At 42.5% G+C, this 21,806-nt stretch overlaps 1 protein-coding gene across 2 annotated transcripts in view; it reads right to left on the bottom strand.

The window, feature by feature from the left end:
* Positions 1-21,103, bottom strand: part of LOC111977526 (uncharacterized) — a 33,398-nt gene extending 12,295 nt beyond the window's left edge. For both annotated transcript variants that reach the window (XM_024006976.2, XM_024006977.2), the window contains exons 1-2: positions 20,648-21,103; positions 5,773-6,602 (exon numbers count right to left, since the gene is read on the bottom strand). In XM_024006976.2, coding sequence (XP_023862744.1) covers positions 5,773-6,602; positions 20,648-20,726 — 909 coding nt within the window. In that variant the 5' untranslated portion in view covers positions 20,727-21,103. The remainder of the gene's footprint in view (positions 1-5,772; positions 6,603-20,647) is intronic.
* Between the last annotated feature and the right edge of the window lie 703 nt (positions 21,104-21,806).

The following is a 21,806-nucleotide window of genomic DNA, read 5'->3' as shown; positions in this document are numbered from 1 at the left end:
CCTCCTCCCTGTAGGCCGTCTCGTCGTTGTTGGTAATCAAGCCTACCACTGTAGTGTCATCCGCAAACTTGATGATTGAGTTGGAGGCGTGCATGGCCACGCAGTCGTGGGTGAACAGGGAGTACAGGAGAGGGCTCAGAACGCACCCTTGTGGGGCCCCAGTGTTGAGGATCAGCGGGGTGGAGATGTTGTTACCTACCCTCACCACCTGGGGGCGGCCCGTCAGGAAGTCCAGGACCCAGTTGCACAGGACGGGGTCGAGACCCAGGGTCTCGAGCTTGATGACGAGTTTGGAGGGTACTATGGTGTTAAATGCTGAGCTGTAATCGATGAACAGCATTCTCACATGGGTATTCCTCTTGTCCAGATGGGTTAGGGCAGTGTGCAGTGTGGTTGCGATTGCGTCGTCTGTGGACCTATTGGGTCGGTAAGCAAATTGGAGTGGGTCTAGGGTGTCCGGTAGGGTGGAGGTGATATGGTCCTTGACTAGTCTCTCAAAGCACTTCATGATGACGGAAGTGAGTGCTACGGGGCGGTAGTCGTTTAGCTCAGTTACCTTAGCTTTCTTGGGAACAGGAACAATGGTGGCCCTCCTAAGATATGAATGTATCTTAGGGTCTAGCCTCATCGTGACGGTATTGCATAATCTATCGACATACCATACTGGCAGTGCATACGTTTCTAATCGTTTGATGGATGGTAATGGCGGGTGGTTGTTTTATTCCCATGGTAGTTATGAAGATGTTCAATTTAAACATCAAATCGCCCATGAGGCCATTGGCTGGAGATGGGTAAGTGAAAGGTCTGTGATAACAATGTGAGGCATAGTGCCTTTGGTAGGAGTGGAACAGAGTCATTGCCTTTGGTGTGGGAACACAAAGTCAGGTGTGTGCCATTTATTTGTTTGTTTGTTTTATGGTGTGACCGTTAGCCCGAGAGGCGCAGATGCTCACGTTTTCAGAAATATGAAAAGGACATTTTGAGCAAATATTTATACAATCGTCCACCATTCCACAGTGTCCAAACAAAAGCAGGAAGTAAGCTCAGGTCGAAGCCTTTCTCCACCCAGAAGGCTTTTCCGTGCCACTTCTGTGAAACTACAGTAAGGGATCTGTCCACTAATGGAAACGCAGGCCAAACAATGGGACAAAAAGTCATAACATTCAGGAGAACTGACATCACTCGTTTCCTCCGACGGAGAAATGAACCGTCTACCCATTACACACGGTCTTGACTTACTACTCATTCCCCAGACAGTGGTTTTGAAGCATTACATTTTGTCAATGGCTCTTGGAGACGTCCAGTACTGTCCTAGCTCTCCCCTTATCTCCCCAGATATGCAGGTGTCTGGCCAGGGCCTCAGCGATGACATGTCGGGTGGACAGTGAATTGGTGCCTGTTCCTCTAACCTGTAGCCTGTAGCGTGTTGCCTGGCCATCCCAGCTCTGTTTTACAGGGGTTCAATTAAGATAAGGAGGAGATTCCTCCTCACACACAGTAAGTCATGGGCAGAGGATATGAGACAGGCCGTCATTAGCAGTCTTCCTGGCAGAGGCGGTGATGGAAGCAGGTTGGGACTGATCTTATCACCCCTCCATGGCCCTCCTGGTCCCCCGTGGGTCATGGAAGGGGACTAGAGGGGAAAAGAGAGGGGAAGATATGCCCCCACTCCCTTCCTCAGAACTTCCTCTGGCCCCTTATGTTGTGAGGGGGTAACAATGTTTCAAACGTGGGAATCGCTGACGTGTGGAGGAAATGCCAGGCTTTGGCCTAGTTAGTGAGTTACTTTTCACTTGGCTCTTTCCTTTAAAGTTGTGAGAGTGTGAAATAGAGAGAAAGGAGAGGTGCATGTGTTAAAATGGCATTTATGGGCAGGTCCATTTTCCAAAGCAAATACACAAGACCATCCATTGCCTTGACAATGAGAAACATATATAAAAAAACAAACAACTGTGGATTATTTTTCTATTTTTCATATCATACAGTATCTAATGATTTTATTCATTTAGCAGACATTTATCCCAAGCGACAGCATACATGGGAATCGAACCCACAACCCCGGCGTCACAAGTGCCATGCCCTACCAAGTGAGCCAGACGCAACATAGAAAATATGAGCATGATATGCCAACATATCAAAGCTGTGGAAAACTGAGACTCTCCTCGGGTCTTGGTTCTGGACATTCCACTGCGTCTACTGCATCAAAAAATACTTTCCTAAACATGACAGCGTTGGAAAGGAATTGGCCGTCAGATGTGGGATGCACACAGAGATAGGGAGAAAGACAGAGAGAGAGAGAGAAAGACAGAGCGAGGGACAAAAGTATGTGCTGTACACGTTTACTCGTTTTCTATCCAGAAAGCCCCATTTATTTTCAGCACACACAGTCTGGGGAGAGAGTTGAGATAAACAACAAAGCAGAGAGGCAAGAATATTATCTCCCAAGGCACTCTCTGGGGAACACTCTGTGTGTCAGTGCTGGCTCTGTCAAACTTTAACAGGAAAAGGGGATCTTGAGGATTTACAGAGAGACAAAATGTATGACGTAATTCCGATAAGGTAAAAATGCCGACAAGGTACAAATCTGTCGTTCGGCCCTTGAACAAGGCAGTTAACCCACTGTTCCCCGGTAGGCCGTCATTGTAAATAAGAATTTGTTCTTAACTGACTTGCCTAGTTAAATAAAGGTTAAAAAAAGATGGGTTAGTGGTGAGATTAACAACCCTAATGATGCTAGCTGTCTCAATTAGCCACCAACCACACCTCACCAAAACGCTGGTCTACCCCAGTAGCTCTTACTACCTGCCAACAATAACCAGTGTAAGTCCTTGGGTGTCTTGCATCAATTCAGCAGCTATACTTCACAGATACCTTGAGCAAAAGTGCATATAGGAACAAGCACCACAATACACACAGACCAGCTCATCATAAACAGACGAATCAGTGGAATGCATCTGAGGCCCCTAAGAAGTGTGTTTGGTACTGTACATCATGTGCATGTTTATGGGCTGCAGCTGAGGAATTCGACAGGACCGCCATTTTAATTAACCGGGGTTGCCGTCTTCCCCGGTCTTCATAGTTTTATGACACCATATTCCACAGTGTTCCACACATCCTTCAACGGAGGGGAAAATATGCTTTGAATACCCTGTGGTTCCTCCTATGGATAGAGGCCTGCACGCTGAAGATCAGACAGATAGCTAAACACATCCATATGATAAACCTCTTCTCCTCATGGTGAAATATGTCTGCGCTGCACTCTGCACTCTTACGCTGCCCTGCAGCCCTGTCTCTATATACAGTGGAAGGCAGTGTTATTGGTTACTAACTGACATTACTGTTTCCATGTTCAGCATGCTTAGGGAACGTTCTTTTCAAAACATTTGATTGACAGACCATCTTGAGGCCATCATACCACTTAAAACTATAAAACAGGGGCAGGGGGAGAGAGAGAGAGAGTCTTTGATGTTTGACTGAGGGTGGGGGGGGGGTAGGCTTCCAATATCTAAATTCCTGGGGCCACAGAGCCCCATTTGGCAGGCAAAGGAATGGCATTATTAGCTGTGGTGACAAGTGATGATGATGATGACGAAGAGTTTTACTGCCGGACTGCCTGTCAGCAATACACCTCTAAAGTAAGCCACGGAAGGGCCCCCAAAAAGAACCACCACCCGCTGGTAGCCGGCTGTTCCCTTAAAAGGGGCCCTAGAGGCTATCAAAGGGGCTTTATCTAGGTAAATATGTGAGTAATTTGAGCAATTTGACACCTGTTTGATGCGTCCAGGTAGACCGTCCATCTCTGGGCCCAGGGAGCGGCAAGACCCAGATGAGAGAGAGAGAGAGGGGAGCTGGCTGGCTGGCTGGTTCTCCAGGATAATATCACCACAGTCATCTGCACAGTCACTCAGCACAGATGAACAGGTGCTGTTTGACATGCGGCAGCATGAAATAGGCCCCCGCACTGTAACACATGCCCTCTCCACCTTCCCTTTCAGTCTGTAAGCTACTAGGCCCTGTGTTAAGATTCCCCTGCTGTATGCCATAATACAGCCTTGTCTTCACTGGGACTTCGAACGTGACATTGTTGTGAAAGGTCTTTGAGGGAGAGATGGGGAAGTATGTGTTTTAAGAGGTGCAGGCTTTGAAGTATGACCTAGTTTTTCTAGTTTGGCCACCTCAAATTCTTTAACAGAGTAGTTTGCTCGTTAATATTGGATTGTTGAACATTTGATGTATCATGTAAAGGATGTGAGATCAACTAACAGCTCGTGTGTCATCCAAGATATGATCTGGGGAGATACCCATCTGTGTCCTGGGAAATTGTCAAAAGGTCATAGATGTCATGGGCATCACTTTCACCTTGCCAGATGGGTATCTCCTCACTTTCACCTTGCCTTGCTTGACACAGCACACCAAACTGTCCACGGTAAACTCTTATAGCTCACGTATCCCTTATTGCCTAATTAAATTAATCACTAGGCTACTTACAGTGAAATAAATGTTACGCAGATTTTTTGGGGGGGGGGAGAAGATCAAAGCGTCTCAGACTTAACGCTCATCTTCACTCATAACCAAAATCGACCAGACATTCAGATGAGAGAGCATTTGACGCCGTATCAAAGACGGAGCTGAGAGCCGATAGTGATGTGTACAGCAGCACATCAAACAGGTTATTGTGGGTTGGCAAACCTCGACAGTTGTCAGGTGCAGCTCTGCAAGACAACACTGTTTTCTCATTTGGAACATGAAAAATAAGATGTATATTTTTTCCAAACATGAATGAAAGCACAGCTGTCATTCGCAAGCTTTCATTAGGGAACGTGCCTCTACTGGTCCTTTTGAATGGGTAAAGTAGCTTTTTTGTTGCTCAGCTATCTCACTAAGGACAAGTTGAGGTCATAGCTATCTTTTTATTTGTACCTTTATTTAACTAGGCAAGTCAGTTAAGAACAAATTCTTACTTTCAATGACGGCCTAGGAACAGTGAGTTAACTGCCTTGTTCAGGGGCAGAACGACCGATTTTTACCTTGTCAACTCGGGGATTCAATCTTGCAACCTTTCGGTTACTAGCCCAATGCTCTAACCACTAGGCTACCTGCCGTCCCTATAATGGAGATTCAGTATGAGAATACTGTATTTATTTATTCTTTACCTATAATTAGAGATTTAAACTGTGCTGTTTGTAAAAATCAACAAGCACTTATCTTATAACAGCCTGATGTTATCTAATTGCAATAATGTGATGAGGCGGTCTACACCTCTATTGACTGAGTTCTAATCTAGCACTTACTTGTAAACTCAAAGACAAAGTTTAGTCATTTCTCTCGAAATACACCCAAATTCCCTGAAATACTCTCCTGCCCATAGAGATACTTTCCTAGAGCCGTGTTGTCGTTAGAGGTTCCATGATTAGCTGCTGACATAGAGACTGGAAAGGGCTGGTAATCAGGGATAATTAGGGAGCGTAAAGATCTTTGTTGTCCACCACCCAAAATCCATCAAACTACTGAGGGCATCATGTTTAAATTAGTGAGAAGTCACTATAGTATCCCTGGTTTGAATCATTTTAAGAGATGTGCGTTTTTCATATGAATGAAAAATGAGGTCCTTGATTCTGTTCAAGTAGCCAACACACTTAATGCTGCAGATGAAAGTACACAGATGGCATAGCTACAACACATTTCCCCATCAATAAACCTTTATCGTTTATACATAAAACAGAATAGAAAACATTGGGAGTAGATAAAGTGTGGGGGGCGGGATATCTTTACCTCACTCAGTCTACAGCATTCCTCCATATACTCCTCTAGGCTGTCGCTCGTCGTGCTTTTCCTCAGAGGCCGCTGCTCAAAGTTAACTCCTGTCATATCATCACAGGCCCCTGTAGAGCACTGGCTCTTGGACCTTGTGTTCTCGGAGTTGATCCCGTCAGTCACAGCCCTGTTCTCACCCAGCTCCTCTGAAACCCTATCACTGTCCTCAGCAGTGTCCTTCAAGGGCCTGTGTTGGGCCCTCTCCATATTTATGTCCTTCTCTTGAAGGTCTACCCTCTCAACTTCTGTGTTGATTTCAGCCCCCGACTCCACAGTATTACACTTTAGCACAGCATTGTCTACAGTCGTACACGGTGTGTCTCTCATATCCTCTGTTTGTTTGGTGTCAGAGCACTGTTCAATGGTGAGGAGTGGACCTGGGGTAGGGACAGGAGTATTGAGGTTACAGGAGTCATAGGAGGGTTCCCGGCTGTGGACCACAAAGCTCTGCTCTGAGCCGGTGGGTGTGGAGGGAGAGTTGGTTCCACTGGGCAGTTCCACTCCAGAGTCCTCCGACTCAAACTTGTACAGCATGGGAAGCTGAGAGTCTGAGAAAATGTCAGAGAGGTAGCCTGAGTTTGACTCCATCAGGGGCTGTCCAGGCATGTTATCCAGGTCAGCATTCCCCTTCAAGCCTTTGACAGGCTCTGAGATGTCCTGCTCAGATACTGACATGGAGATAGTGGATGAAGAATCATCAGCGTTGTTGAGGAGCTTCTCATGGAAGTTGTTGAAGAGCTTCATCTTGGTCAAGACAACCTCATTATCCAGCACATTGTCCCCCTTCCCTGTGAATAATGAAAAGCACAATTAGTCAAGCAGCTTTTTTTTGCGCATTACCTGAGTTGCCTATTTCGAGTGTTCCCACAAGTGACTTGAATTTCACTCACAATTATCCCCAATTAAATCAAATGTATGCGAGTGTACGCCAGTTTTCAAGTGTTGCATAGTAGTCTACTCTAAGGGCTACAAAAAATACCATATGCCAGAAAGCTTCAGGTGCACTAAAGGGATGGTGAAGCAAAAACTCTTTCAGATTACAAAATGTACTTTTCTTGACCAGAGACATAGAATACCTAAGAACATCACTAACATCTAATTACAACATCTCTTTCTTAAGGACAGTGGATGTCAAGAGTAAATGTAAGACTGGAGCCGCTCAGGTATTTGAAATATTCTCTCTTTTTGTGTAAGCAGGAGGATGGTGTTTTTGTTCCAAAGGACTCACAGTTGCATGTCCAATTCCTTTGACCATGAATGACAGATGTACTCTCAAAATATACATCGAAGAGGTATTTGAGGATCTTCCAATGAAACCTGAAGACTGGTTTTATACAAACCAGCATTCTTTAACTCGGGCGTACACAGGACACACACTATTTATCTGTGCCCCACACTGGACTGTCCAGCTTTGATCTTAAGGTCCGGTTAATACTATGATGGGGTGCATTCATATGTGACATCTCCTCTTTCTCGCCACGGGCAATCTGATACTCCTCGGTGTCAATCAAACATTATTTTTTCCCCCTTACTTCAAAATTCCAAAACAACAAACTTACATAACACCATCTCCTAGAGGTCTTCATGGGTCCACCTGAACCCGAATACCCAAGACCCGACCCGAGTCCAAAATTCTAACTTTTCCTTCCAGTCAATGTCAGGTCCTGTTTGATTGTCATTGAATCTATGTAACTACAGCTGATAGACGCGAATGGCCCCGAATGAACCCGACCATGGCTCTGCATAGCCTATAGCATATTTATTTGACGCTAATAAGGTGCATGTATTGACTTATAAAAGGCTTAGCCAACATATTGTTACGTTCCCCAGTTTCTGTGTTGTGGTTTGTGTATTTGTATGTATGTATTTCAGGAAATGGCTTCCTGGAATCCCCCAAGCAGCTGATTGGTCGACTCCATGGCTAATTGGAGCTGACCCCGCCCCCTCGTCAGGATACAGCTGTATCCCATTAGACTCCTTCTCCAGCTATAAAAGCCAGTGTTCTGTTGCTCAGAAAAGGAGATGATTGCTGAGAGAAGAGGGTGATATCCTGTTTTGGTTGTTGTTAGGAGAGAGAGGATTAGTGTGTCCTGTGTTGGTTGAGTGAGAGCGCTGATTGGTGTTGTCTGTCAATAGGATGCAGAGTTATGATTATTGAAATTGTTTTTGTTATTCTGTTTTTGTACCCAGGGGGGAAGGGGAAGGCACCTAGGGAGTGCTTAGGCAAGAGGCCTGCGGGCATACATAACCCGTAGTAGTTTACTGTCTATGCACACTAGGTAAGACCTGGGCGGACCAGCCCTTGTATTTTGGTTAGTGCACCAGGTGGTACTAGTTAGGTAAGTAGTGGGTAGGCAGGTAAGGTAGGAGAGAGGGCTTTGATATTTACTTTCTTTGCTTTGGTTCCGTCCAGCCCCTTTTCCCCAAAATTACCGTGTGACGGAATAAATTCCCTGTAAACGGTAATTCTCTGCATTTTGTCATCCTTACTTGCACCTACAGTCCCATACCTCTTTCACTCCACGGGGAGTTGAGTTGTAGCAGGGTGTTGCGTTCCCTCTTCCTAGAGGCGTACGTAACACATATTAAGACCTATTCATTAACCAGAAGTGCAACTTGGCTGATAAACATATTGTTTTTGTCACTTGGGTCAGGTCTGTCAATGAATTATATATATTCTAGATGACTAATAGGGGCCGCTGTGTTGAAGCCACCATGCCTCCATCTTGGCACTCCCCCATCAATGAATTATATATACTCTAGATGACTAATAGGGGCCGCTGTGTTGAAGCCACCATGCCTCCATCTTCGCACTCCCCCATCAATGAATTATATATACTCTAGATGACTAATAGGGGCTGCTGTGTTGAAGCCACCATGCCTCCATCTTGGCATACTTTTAAAGTATATTATGTGAGCTAAACATTATTTTAATTTTTTTATATATGAAGACATTAGAGATTACTAATGTAACTGTTCCCACTACAACAAGAAAAATACTTAAATACATGTAATTTTGTCTTTAAAACATTTCATGGAAAATACTGTAGAATTCCATTCATTCCTATGGAGGACTGCTCCTACTGGGGAGTGCCAATATGGCCGACCTGTGGCTTCAAAGCCTCTCAGTGAACACGTTTACATGCGCACAGTATTCCGGATAGTAGCTGGACCTTTAATATCCCACTCATGAGTTTCCCTGTATCCATGAATAAACAGAATATTCTTAATTTAAATGAATATGGGTTAAATGGAATAGTAACTGAAATCTGGACACTGACTGTAGGTCTATAACCTCTCACATGTAGCATAATATAATATTAACTCCTGCAGAATTATGTGTTTCTTGCAGTAAAATGATACAAATGTTAATTTTGTTTCAGGAACAGGAGTGGAGAAATACCATTTCTTTCATTCAGTATCACCTAAGAAAATGTAAATGTGTTATCTTTGACACTGTTAAGCAGACAGTATTTCAACCACATAAAATATGCACCCAAGATGAGTTGAAGTCCTATCAGAAAGGTATTTCATAGTTTTCTCAGCTTTTCATTTCCTTAAAACCGGACAAACGTGTGACATTTGGACATTTTACACAGGACCAATCTGTTTTGGAGTTATTGCGTTTTTCTCCCCGGTCCCTAAACAAAACAGTCAACTTTACAGGTGTTGACTAGATTTCTAATATATTCATTCTATCGATGTAAGACATTATTCTGGTGAGCACTACTTTATTTAGTCTTCTGGGTCAACAAGTTATGACAGAAGAGAAGCTGCATTCATCTAACTGTAGCTGACAAACAAATGGCCTACCTAATGTCGGAAATTATAAATCAGATAGTTGTCTAGATATGGGGTGAAAGTCGCTAGTAGGTTATACGGTCCAGTAAGGAGTATCAGCAAAATAAATTATTATGGAATAATAGGGGATGGAACTGCGAAGTTAGCCTACTTTTTAAAGTGATTTCTTTGACAATCAGATGAAAACATCATCACACCAACACCCATGTTATGCGAAACTGAGCCTGCGCAGACCGCGAAAAACAACAATAAACGAGATAAGATGTTTACATGCCACAGTATCCCCTCTAAGATCAGCATATCCCAGGCATCTTAGCCGGGTTTCTCATAACTGGGATACAAGCTTTTTCGGGTTATTGTAAACGGGATATGATGTTTACATGTGTCAACTCAAAACCAAAATACTTGAGTATCCCGAATAATAACAGGATATTGGTGTGCATGTAAACGTGGTCAGTGACCAATACACAGTATCAGCAATCCAGGGTTTATATACATCATTGGTCTAGGTTTGGTTGTCGTTGGGTCCATTCGGATTCGGGTCTGATTGTTCTCGGTTTGGGTCCGGGGTCCCACCTTTTTTTAAATTATCGGGTCGGTTCGGGTCCTGGTCTGATTGTCCTCAGGTCCCTTTGGGTCCGGGTCCAATTTTTTGGACCTGAGAAGACCTCCACCATCTCCTTGAGCATCTCATATGTTTTAATTAAATCTGAGTATTACTTTATTCTATTTATTTCGTCCTGTGCTGCAAATCTAACCCAAGCATCTTTCTGGTATAACGTAATAGCAGATTGTTAGATAAAACTTCAACAATAGAGGCTATTATAAAGGCTATTTAAATTGAAGATCTGGCCAAGGCAAATGTGAGATTAAAAAGGGCTTTGAAGATGTAATCTAGTGCTTTCATTCACTTTAGTGAGGGGAGTTTTTGAAGGAAACGTTTGTGAGAGCTAAAAGAAAAGTAAAACTGAATTATTTTGAATATAAATACTAGTTGAATCTCATTACCACCTTACCTCAATACCAAACAAAACAAAACTTCCTAACATGATGCCTACTTAAATTATGCCTACTTAAGGAGTTGTAGGCCATTTAAAATATTTTACTGCAGTGGGCTGCAGGAATACATAAACCCTCCCAGGGGAATTCCATAGCTGATTGTTAGGAAATTAGGCAGGCAGAGTTTGTGATTGGATTGGAGGGGACATGGATAGAACGATGAATGATCAAATTCACAGGAGCGCAGGCTGAGTGACGATCCTAAAACCTAACTGGCAGGAAGTTGGTCACTGAGATGAGCACACAAAACTGATTGGAAGTAGGTGTAACCACCATGTTTTGTTATAACATTCTCCTGCCAAACTATTTGGAGATGGTGACGTGTCAGATTTAAAAGCAGCCAGTCAATTACATTGTAATAAATCATATTACAGTGATCCTATTTGCCTCATTTTTGAAGTTGAATGAATTATCTTAGCATGGAATTGCATTTGAATATTAGTGGGGGTTGGGAGGTGGAGATACTTCCACCCTGTTTGCTCGCTGCTTTTTCTCACAAAACAAAACCCATTGTTTTATTATTTCACTGTGAATAACATCCACAACAATGGAGGCACACCCATGTTTTCCCTGAGAAAACAATCAGTTGTGATAATACTGTTTTGGGGTTAGATAGCAGCTCCTATCAGCCTTGGTTCTGGCTCAGGTCTCTTCCCATTTCAAACAATGGCCTTGTTTTCCCAGTTAGTTAACATTTAGCGATTCTGGCCTAAGCTTGTGAATCAAGGTAGCGGAGCAGTTACGTGGGTTTTTCCAGACCACAACGTTGGCCTCTTGGAAATATTATAAGATTCAGAAATTCCACTGGTGGACAAATAACTTTAACATTAGTATCAGAAAGCAATACTTGCTAGCATATACTGTCAAATGTAGCCTACATGTATTTTCTCTTTCAAATTCTGAGTTCAACGCGTTCAACCGAAGAACATTCAGTCAAAATCCCACTGTTTATTTAAGTAGATATCATGAATGAGTTTTAATCGACAAAATTGTGTGTGGTGTACATGTGTCATTTGGTATGTCTCACTTAACTAGAATGAGATGTGTACTTTCTACATGACATTCCCATAGTGCTAATGTTACATGTGGAAAGAATTTCACTGGCTTAACTCAAGACAGTATTCTCAAAGCAAATTATTGCAGTAGAGGCAAGGGAATGTATTTCCTGTTTTCTTCAAATGCCGGGAAAATGTAGCACAACTGTTTCCACTGTGGTCAGAGCAAAAGTGCAACTACAGTGCCTTCAGAAGAAAAAAATCTGTGGAAAGACTTGAAGATTGCTGTTCACCGCCACTCCCCATCTAACTTAACAGAGCTTGAGAAAATGCCCAAATCCAGATGCGCAATGCTTATACAGACATTCCTAAGACAACCCAAAGCTGTAATTGCCGCCATAGGTGCCTCTACAAAGTGTTGATTCAGGGGTGTGAATACTTATGTAAATGAGATTTCTGTATTCCATTTTCAATACATTTGCAAAAACATATTTTCACTTTGTCTTTATGGGGTATTGTGTGTAGATGGGTGAGAGAAAAAAAAGATTTAATCCATTTTGAATTCAGGCTGTAAGACAACAAAATGTGGAATAAGTCAAGGGGTATGAATACTTTCTGAAGGCACTGTACTTCAACAATGTTTATGCCCTATTGTGTCAACAATTACCTAGCAACATCAGATGAAAGACTTGTCCAAGTGTGAGTTATTTCTGAGTCATTCTTTAACATGTCTCTGGAGTCTGGAGAATACAGCCTTTGATCAAATCAAATCAAATTTTATTGGTCACGTACACGTGTTTAGCAGATGTTATTGCGGGTGTAGCGAAATGCTTGTTCGTGCTTGATCTAGCCTGAGTCCTGAACAAAAGCTTATACAGGATCATATGGTGCTTCCCTTAATAGAGGTTTCACCAGTACAAACAACAGCAAGACTGCAAATAAAAACACACTTAAAGACACATTTAACCGAGCCCTATTGCTCCCAGATGAACACATAGCATGGACACTCCTGAATCCTGAGCAGTCCAATCAGAAGTATGGAAATGGATGTCTGGGATGGCCATCAAGGTATGACTGTACACTAAAGAACTTGTAAATCTCATATGTATACCCATTTACAGCAGCTCCCTAAGCCTTGATAAGGCTGTGGTCCCTTGGGGGAGATATGAGAGACTGCAGTCCATGTGTAACCCTCTAGCAGTACCGCTCTGACTTTCTCTTAATTGTCTTTATCAGGTCAGTCTATGGTCAGTCATGTGTTATCAATACGAGTGTAATGGGAACTGGTGTATCTCACACGATGGCAACAGACCAGAAGGAGTAGATAGTTAAAGAGCAACATTGATGATCTCCTGCATAACAGCTACCAGAGCCGGTTCCATGAGCTCAGTCGAGGTCTCAACTTACTATTGAGAATAAGAATAGTAAAATACACCGCGCAATGTAAAAATGTGGTTATGCATCAGCGTTTTTTCTCTTGCTATGTCAGTCACTGACAGTCACTCAATTAGCAACTGACAGTCACTCAATCAGCTAAAAAAATAAATATTGGTAGTTAGTCCAGCCAGCTATATAAACTTGTAGTAATCATGGCTTGTTAGTCATTCTCACTCAGATATCATATTAACATGGCATAAGTCATTACAAAATGGGTAGAATTGCAGGAAATTTGCTGTAAAACTGCACGTTTGTTCTCTCTAGCCCATGGCAAAAGGAGTAGAATTGCATGAAATGTATTATGAAATTGCAGTTCTCTCCGCACCCATGGCAAAATCTGCAGAATTACAGGAAATTAACTTTAAAACAAAACATTTTCTCTCCGCCATCAAAATGGCCACTAAAATGTTTTGCCGTGAGGTGGGGAGCCCCTAACCCAATTTTGCTTAGGGCCCCCACAAGACTAGAGCCGGCCCAGACAACTAGTGTACTGCACTTCATCCTATAGACCGACATACTGCACAACATGTAGGCTGTTGTATTTTGGCTGAAAGTTACTAAATGTTTGTATCTGCTACTGTAAACTAAAGCCCCCAACTGTCCCACCAAAAATAACTCATCTGAGTTTTCTTTAACCTTTTAGGGCTAGGCCCCTTTTTTCTCAATTTCCGCCGAGTTTTCTTTAACATGCAAGCAAATTGTAAACTGCATTGCCATAATGTTTACGCTAGCAGCCAAAGCTTTAGTCTCACAAGGTATCATTCACCTTGTACTTCAAAGTTCACTGACATCCTAGGTATTGATATGCACTAGTATTTAAAGCAGTGCTGGGCTTCTAATTGAGCACAGGGATTTGCTGATGAGGGGGCATTTTTTTCTGTTGTCCTGAGGAGAAAGCAATCTGCATCCAAATCCCTTTGGATTTTCAATTAATGACCTAGAGACCTGGCTCTCTGTTCAGAGAGATCAAACAGCACCTCACCCAGCTCCAGGCAGCTTGGAATGTGAATAATGCAATACAATGTAAGTGCCCGGGAGTATGAATAAAGTGGAGGTATGTGTTTTGTAAAATACAAACAAGAGAAATAGGTCAATGCCTGTGTTTGCAGAATATGTCGAGACCCTATTTCCCAATCAGTTTTCTAACCTCGACCACAAACTCTTTATTCAAGACCTTATCTTTCAGCAGAAGTACTGGAATGACTTCGTTGGAGAAGTTGACCTGGTTTTGGTCAACTGGTTTTGGCTATAGATTCTCACTCAATAGCAAACCAAAGAACTAAAGGGTTGCTATGTTTCAGGTTGTCTACACAGAGCAAGCTTAGAGGAAATCATTTCTGAAGTCCCTTTATGCAAGCCATCTTTTTCAACAGCACCAATTGACATTTTGATGTGCAAAGCGCTCTCTGAACGCCTTCGGGTCTCATGCCTTATAAAGCCAGGAAGCCCCATCTGTGTCAGGTTTCAGAACCCACATTTGCATAGGGAGTAACGTGTTATGTTTTCTGGCCTATCCAGACAAAGAATCTATTCCCTCTGAGTGAGTGAGCCCAGCCTGGGAGAGCCCAGCCCGTCATATGAACGGTGACAGTCTAGCGATTCCAGTCGTTATGGTTTCATCTGGCTGTGGGGTTGTTCCACCTCAAAAAAGCAGAATATAGAGGATTTCGACACCCACCATCTCAAGTTGTTCGGAAATAATTTCTGTTGTTAGAAACAAATAACATTAGCATTCCTGCAACATTATTTTGTTTAAATATAATTTGATCTCTGATAAACTAAGATAATTGATTGCACCCAAATTGGCAATTTTAATTTATAGGATTCATTTAATATTCAATAAATATAGTACCTAACATCCGATTTGGATCAAAGTCGGAGTATTGTTTCTTCGCCATTTGTTATGTATTCTCAGTGAATTCAGTGATGTTCAGCCCACCTGTTCAGAGAAATTAGTAATTGGAGTTGTTAGGTCTATGTCCCTTCCTACATCCTGATATGACCCGGTTCTGTCCACTAGATGGTGCTGTTCCTGCTGTTAGGTGATATTTAAAAAAAGACCCCCCCCCTCAATGTTAAAGTTCACCCAAATTACAAAATGACAATTTATAACGAACTATTACTAGAATGGTGAGTTCCAGACCTTTCTAAAACTATGTTATTGTTTATGGCCATCTCATGAAAAATAATTATGTTTGGGTATGTCTATTTAGGAGGAAATAGAAGAGGTTTTAAGAGAAAACATATATTTTTCTGGGACTGAAGAAACTAGGAACCTATTTTCAAAACCAAGAATGTGGAAATTAATAAAAAGTGGAGATTAATAAAAACATTATTTCATGGATTAAAGTTAATCAAGAAACTGGTTCAAGAAATTAGAAAAACAACATTCTTGCTTTGTGAGAAAAAACATTTGCCTCTTTTCTTCTCTGTTTATGTTATCTTATCCTTACTCATGAATGCAGTAATTGCCGGTTCCTCTGAATTAGCAGCAGACAGAAATGGGACCAGATTGACATTAATCACACACTGAAGTCACCTTGCTTATTCAACCATGTAATCCAACTACCCATCATTGTGATACAATCTGCTTGGCTTGATGCCTCAAATGATCTGGTATTGCACCCAAGCAAGTGTCAACATCATCCAGGTGTCATCATCGGAAAGACAAAACAGATCTGAAATCCCACACTGTAGTTGAACAGACAGCTGAGTCAGCCAGTTTTCAGTAAGGCTGAGTAACCCCACAACATATAATTAGGCTACACACTGTCCGCCCCCCTAGACTCGTCTTTAGCGTCCTTTCTGTCATAAAAGACGGAGTCAGATGTTTCCCTTAACATTCATTTCACATTCCAGACACACAGTTGATTATTGTCAATCAGCTTAGCCAACAAAAATAAGCCCCGGATAATCAACTTCACAATGATCTCTCTAAAGGGGAGTTTAGATAAATGGATCGCCCTGCCGCCCTCCCAAATGCCTGGAGTCTCCACTCTACTGTGAGAACAACGGTTTAAGCTCCTGGATGGCTGTCACTCCCTCACAGGGAAAACACAGCCAGCCAGCCAGTTGGCAGAAGCTGGTCTGATTGGGGAGGGGCTAAAATATGTGCTGTAAGGAGGGGTAATATCCATTCCTCCCCTCTGCAGTGTGTGTGTATGTGTGTGTGTGTGTGTGTCCTTCATTAGATTTCACAGACCCTCCCTGAGGTGTGTTGACCTGTGTATGTGCAGACTCAACATTCCACTACTGCTCTCGCAGTAGGGTAGAAGCTGGGATTCCAACAAACAGATGATTTACAACTAGAGAATGACAGATGTTGTTAGGTTGAGCATGTACAGTATATTTCTACTGAAATCCTCCCATTAATTAAACTAGGCCAAGAAGAGTTTCAAATAAACTTTTTTTCCCACTCACTGAAAAGGGTGTTTTCCTGCTTAGTGTTTTTGAAAGTAGGCTTTATCTCCCCAAGCAGGTGTGCTCCTCCGAATGCAAAAGGCGGGCTCCAGTAGCTCAGGCTCTGGGCAATGGCATGTGTAAGCCCCGGGCAAAACTATTAATTCAGTTGGCCCCTTGGATCCTAAGTGGAAAGGTCAAAAACAGGTTGTGACAGGCGTGCTATTTTTACGGCCGGGGGGCTTTGGAGAATGTCCGTTCTCTGTTAGCACTTTGAGTGGTTAGTTGGACAGAACATAAGTGTCCTGGTAGAACTTCATGCCCACTACTAGTCACTGTCATGAAATGTTTTTAATACAAGTTTCAACCTCAAGTTGTTATGGATGTAATGATGACTGGAGGTGAATACTCAAGAGACACATTTATAATTCAAGGAAAACACCATTATGATCCAATTGACCGAAACAAAAAACATATTTTCCAACATAATTTCAACTGCAGTTCAGGTGACAGAAACAAGATGCCCTGATGAGGTGTGAAATACCACAACACACCTTCCCTCTCACCCCTTCCCCATCTCTCACCTCATCCCCCAAGGAAACCCACCAGGGCACCTCTCAGCTCCATGTCTCTCAACACACAGGCCTTGTATCTTTTTTCCAATTCCACCTCTTCCTTGGACGTAATGTCGACCCTAAGTAGGATTCCCAGACTGCGAGCTAGAAGCTAGCAGGGACCCCGCTCCCCACTCCTCCACTATCAGACGCCATTAGGATAAGGCAAGAATGAGCTAACTCAAGTCAAGTCTCCTTGGGGCTAGTTTCCTCCAACACCTCAGGTCTGGAGTTTGAATCCTCCCACAATCCCCCTCACCAACCAACTCTGATGTTTCAAAATAACACATATTACTTCAAAATTTAACACAAATCAACATGAATATGTTTAAATAGGTCATTCCCAATCTTGTTGGAGATTTGATGAAGGAATCCTATATTGACACTGCTATTGACTTTTGATTATTGTGATGATCATGAATTATTGTGGCAGGATCACACTGGAAAAACTAGGGCATCAAGACACAGTTGAACTTCACACATAGTTGAAGTAAATCTGATGTTTGACATGTAAAGTACTCCCCTTACTCCCTTCAGGTGCTCAAATTCCTCAGGATCTGAATCATACCTGTCAGCCTGTCCTCACAGGATGATTCCATTCCATATATCCGTGAATTCCACTGTGTGCCGTTCTGCCTGGTTGTTTATGAGTCAGGGTGATGAATACGGGGAGGCAAGTGGGGACTCTTGATTTGTTTATCGCTATAAAGTTAACGTTTTAAAACATTGCTGATATAATTCCTTAGTGTGTGCTCAGGGAAACGCTATACACAAAGGGTGTGTTCGTAAATGCATCAGTTATTCTGCGCTCTGGCACACTCAGACGAGAGTGCTCTGAAATCGGAGGAGATAGCCAGAGTGAATGTACAAAGTAAGAGGCCAAGGATGTTTCTGATTGTTAGCTCTTTCACACCCTGATCTGTTTCACTTGTCTTGTGCTTGTCTCCACCCCTCACCAGGTGTCTCCTATTTTTCCCCATTATCCCCCGTGTATTTATACCTGCGTTTTATGTTTGTCTGTTGCCAGTTCATCTTGTTTTGTCAGGTCTTACCAGCGTGTTTCCCATTTCGCCAGTTCTCTAGTTCTTGTTTTTTAGTCTTCCCGGTTCCGACCTTTCCTCCTGTCCTGACCCCGAGCCTGTCTGCCGTTCTGTCCTTGATTGACTCTGCCTTGGATTACGAACCTCTGGCTGCCCCCAACCTGCCCTTTGCCTGCCCCTTTATTATAATAAATATTCTGAGAACCAAACTATCCGTCTCCTGTGTCTGCATCTGGGTCATATCCTGAGTTGTGATAAACTCCTTTTTCCCCAAAATAATTAGTGTCATTGTATTTCACCTCCTCTTGCGATCCTCTTTCTGTGAACTAAACAGGGATCGAAGACAACAATAGGGCCACACAAGAATACACCAATAAATGCCTTGCCTTGATGTACTGTACACAATGTGAGTGTTATCTTTACAATGGTTATTTTCTTCCAACCCAAGGATCATGGCAAACAACATGATTCCTGCCAATGGGAGTCTAGACTCTTTCACAACTACAACAATGCTGGAAATCCTCGGTCTCAGGACAAAACAAATTGAGGATCTGAGGGGGGACAATCCTTCCCAACATGTGTTGGTCATACTGTACATAAACTGAGATCGTTATCTGATAGAGGCGGATTCTTGGAATGTAGATAAACCTGTAAGCTCCAGAATAGTCCCATTATAAAGGAGTGGAAGGAGAATGAGAAGTTACACTGTATCACAAGAGCCCCATAGATTCTGTGACTATTAACAGGTCCTAAACACAAGATGATAACTATGTTTTTGAGTCAGGATATTTCAGACTTTTTTCCCCCTTTAACATGCAATATGTAGCTATTATGCTTTATCAGATGTGATTTGTCAAAGCACTTGGTTTTGCATTGTTATATAACATCAAGCTTTTTGTCTGCTGATTACCATATGTAATGTAATATGATGTTCTTCAATTACCACAGACATGAGGATGTGGATTGATATGAACGTGTTTCACAGCTTTTTTCAGAACGGCTCCACAACACCGACTATTAATGTCCCTTCCTCTTAGGTTTGGTTATTTCATGACACTGCCGAGTTTTGAAGAGTCAACCTAATTCTTGGTGGCACGTCTGTACAATATGCTTTGCTTTAGCTTGGATCGTATATAACAAACAGATGGTACATAAATTAGTTTATTTTTATTTTATTTTTTTATGTCTCACTCCCCAATGGTATAGTAATTAAATGTATTGCCATTGGAAAGCAAAAGTAATTGTTCTGTCTGGGCTCCAAATTAAAACCATGCTAGGCTATATAAGAGCATATTGTTGCTTATTCTAATCAAGAGACCATTACACTGTATCAAGTCCAGTTCTCCTCAATCCATTCTATTGGGACGTACGTCAGTAAAACTCTGAATTTAGAACCTGCAGATTCACAGCAAAGCAAATGTGTTGTCTTGCCCTTGGAACTTTTCACAACTTTTCACAAAATGCATCCCTAGTCAATTGAACTACAGATGTGAGATCTTAATTTGAGCCAGTTTGCTACAGCAGGAAAATAATCCTTCAGCAACAGGAAATGTGAATTATTATGTGGATTATAAATAATGGACATTTCTCTAAGGGTTGATACATTTTTCATTAGGGCAAATAAATTGGAAATTTCAAAATGGAAATTACAAATTTAGAAGACTTTAAAAAATCAAATACACTAGAAGTTTGCATTTCCTGCTTTTCAGGAAAATTCTCAGCAACAAGTGATCAAATTAAGATCCTACATCTGTATTTGTATTTATTTATTTATTTAACTTTTATTTAACTAGGCAAGTCAGTTAAGAACAAATTCTTATTTACAATGACGGCCTACCCCGGCCAAACCCGGACGACGCTGGGCCAATTGTGCGCCGCCCTTTTGGGACTCCCAATCACGGCCGGATGTGATACAGCAAGGAATCGAACCAGGGACTGCAGTGACGCCTCTTGCACTGAGCTGCAGTTCCTTAGACCGACAGGCAACAATACTACATTACTCTCCGATGTTCACTGAGAAAAAGACCATGTGGATATGAGTCAATATATGTTTGTTTTTGTCTATGTTAGCGGTTCCCAACTCTAGTCCTCGATTACCCCAACAGTATTTTTTTTTTATTGTAGCCCGGACAAGCATACCTGATTCAACTTGTCAACTAATCATCAGGCCCTCAATTAGTTGAATCAGGTGTATTTTGTCTGGGGTACAACAAAATATGTGTGCTGTTGGGGGTACTCGAGGAGTTGGGAACCACTGGTCTATGTGATGAGACTATCAGTCTCGGGAAAATCCTGACACCATAACAACCCAATGCTCTTAACTAAAGACACCCTCTACTTTCAGACTGAAATTACACGTGTCTCAAACCACAAAAACACATCCATCAGACACTCAAATTACAATTTGTGCTGGCAAATCTAGCTGGTAGGATGAGACAACATGATGGCACAAGGGACAGAGACAGGTTCAACATGAAGCATACTGTACCTTTCCTCCAGGGGTTCAGGATGGCAAATGACTTCTGCCAGCTGAATACCATGCTGGCTTTAGTCCTCCCCTGGCTCATAGATGTAATTCCACAGGTTCAGCAACTACAGAAAAAGTGTGTAAAATACCCCCTCCTCCTCAGCCTAAAAAACAGCAGTCAAGAACTCCTCATCCCGTCTTGATATTTGTCTTATTTTCTGCTTATTCCAGCTCCACTGAGGCTCTCAAAGTAAACTTCAGTGTTCAGTTCTGTGGGAGGCATCTGTTGTCACAGAGCTGAGTCTGTCCCCTGTTTGCGTCATGGTGCCTGCCTCCTGCTTACCTGTCTGCCGGTCTGTCTGGTAGCGTGCCTGCCTGTGGCTTGTTGCGTCTGTATGTGTGTCAGTGAGCTTCACTCCTCCATCTGAGGAGAGAGAGGGGGCCGGCCTCAACCGACAACATACACCACTACCACAGGCACAGATCCGCTGGGAGGAGTGGCAGCCAGCCAGAGGGAGGAGGAAGGGAAGAGAGGGAGGAAGGAAGAAAGGAGGAGAGGGAGGAAGGGAAAAGACTAGGGAGAAGCATGGGACTCAAATTCAACCTGAGGGTGAAAGTCTGAGAATAATAACAGATGGATAGAAGGAGAGAGAAAGGGGTAGAGGGAGTCAATTGCCAGATAAGGTATTATTCACTGAGATATAGTATTTTTTATCCCCCTTGTCATAGGGAAAGTGAGGGGGTGGAATCTGCATCATGTGTCAATTACTCTATTGGGAAAACAGATATGTTTCACTTTTGCATCTCAGAAGAGAGACAGGGTGGAGAATGTGCTGTCTTTCATTATAAACACTCACATCGGCCAGGAAATACCAAAGGAAAATGGACTGGATGATCCAGTCTGCCTCACAGTAGAGTTCCTAATCTACTTTTACACCAAAATAAAATCCCCAGGTAGATTCTTGACTAGATATCTGACATTTTATCCCATTGTTAAAGCCAGACTGTATTGGCATCTGCTAACATATAACATCTCAACAAAACAATGGCTCTGGAAATGTTTCACTACACTGCAAGCCTGATACTGTACTACTGTTAATCAATGATAGCCAAAGTGAGACATTTGAAAACATTCCAGAAATATACACTACATGGCCAAAAGTATGTGGACACTCCTTCA

This window comes from Salvelinus sp. IW2-2015, linkage group LG18 (assembly GCF_002910315.2).
Source record: "Salvelinus sp. IW2-2015 linkage group LG18, ASM291031v2, whole genome shotgun sequence".
In the NCBI taxonomy this organism is placed as follows: domain Eukaryota; kingdom Metazoa; phylum Chordata; class Actinopteri; order Salmoniformes; family Salmonidae; genus Salvelinus; species Salvelinus sp. IW2-2015.
This window is presented reverse-complemented; position numbering and strand designations above follow the sequence as displayed.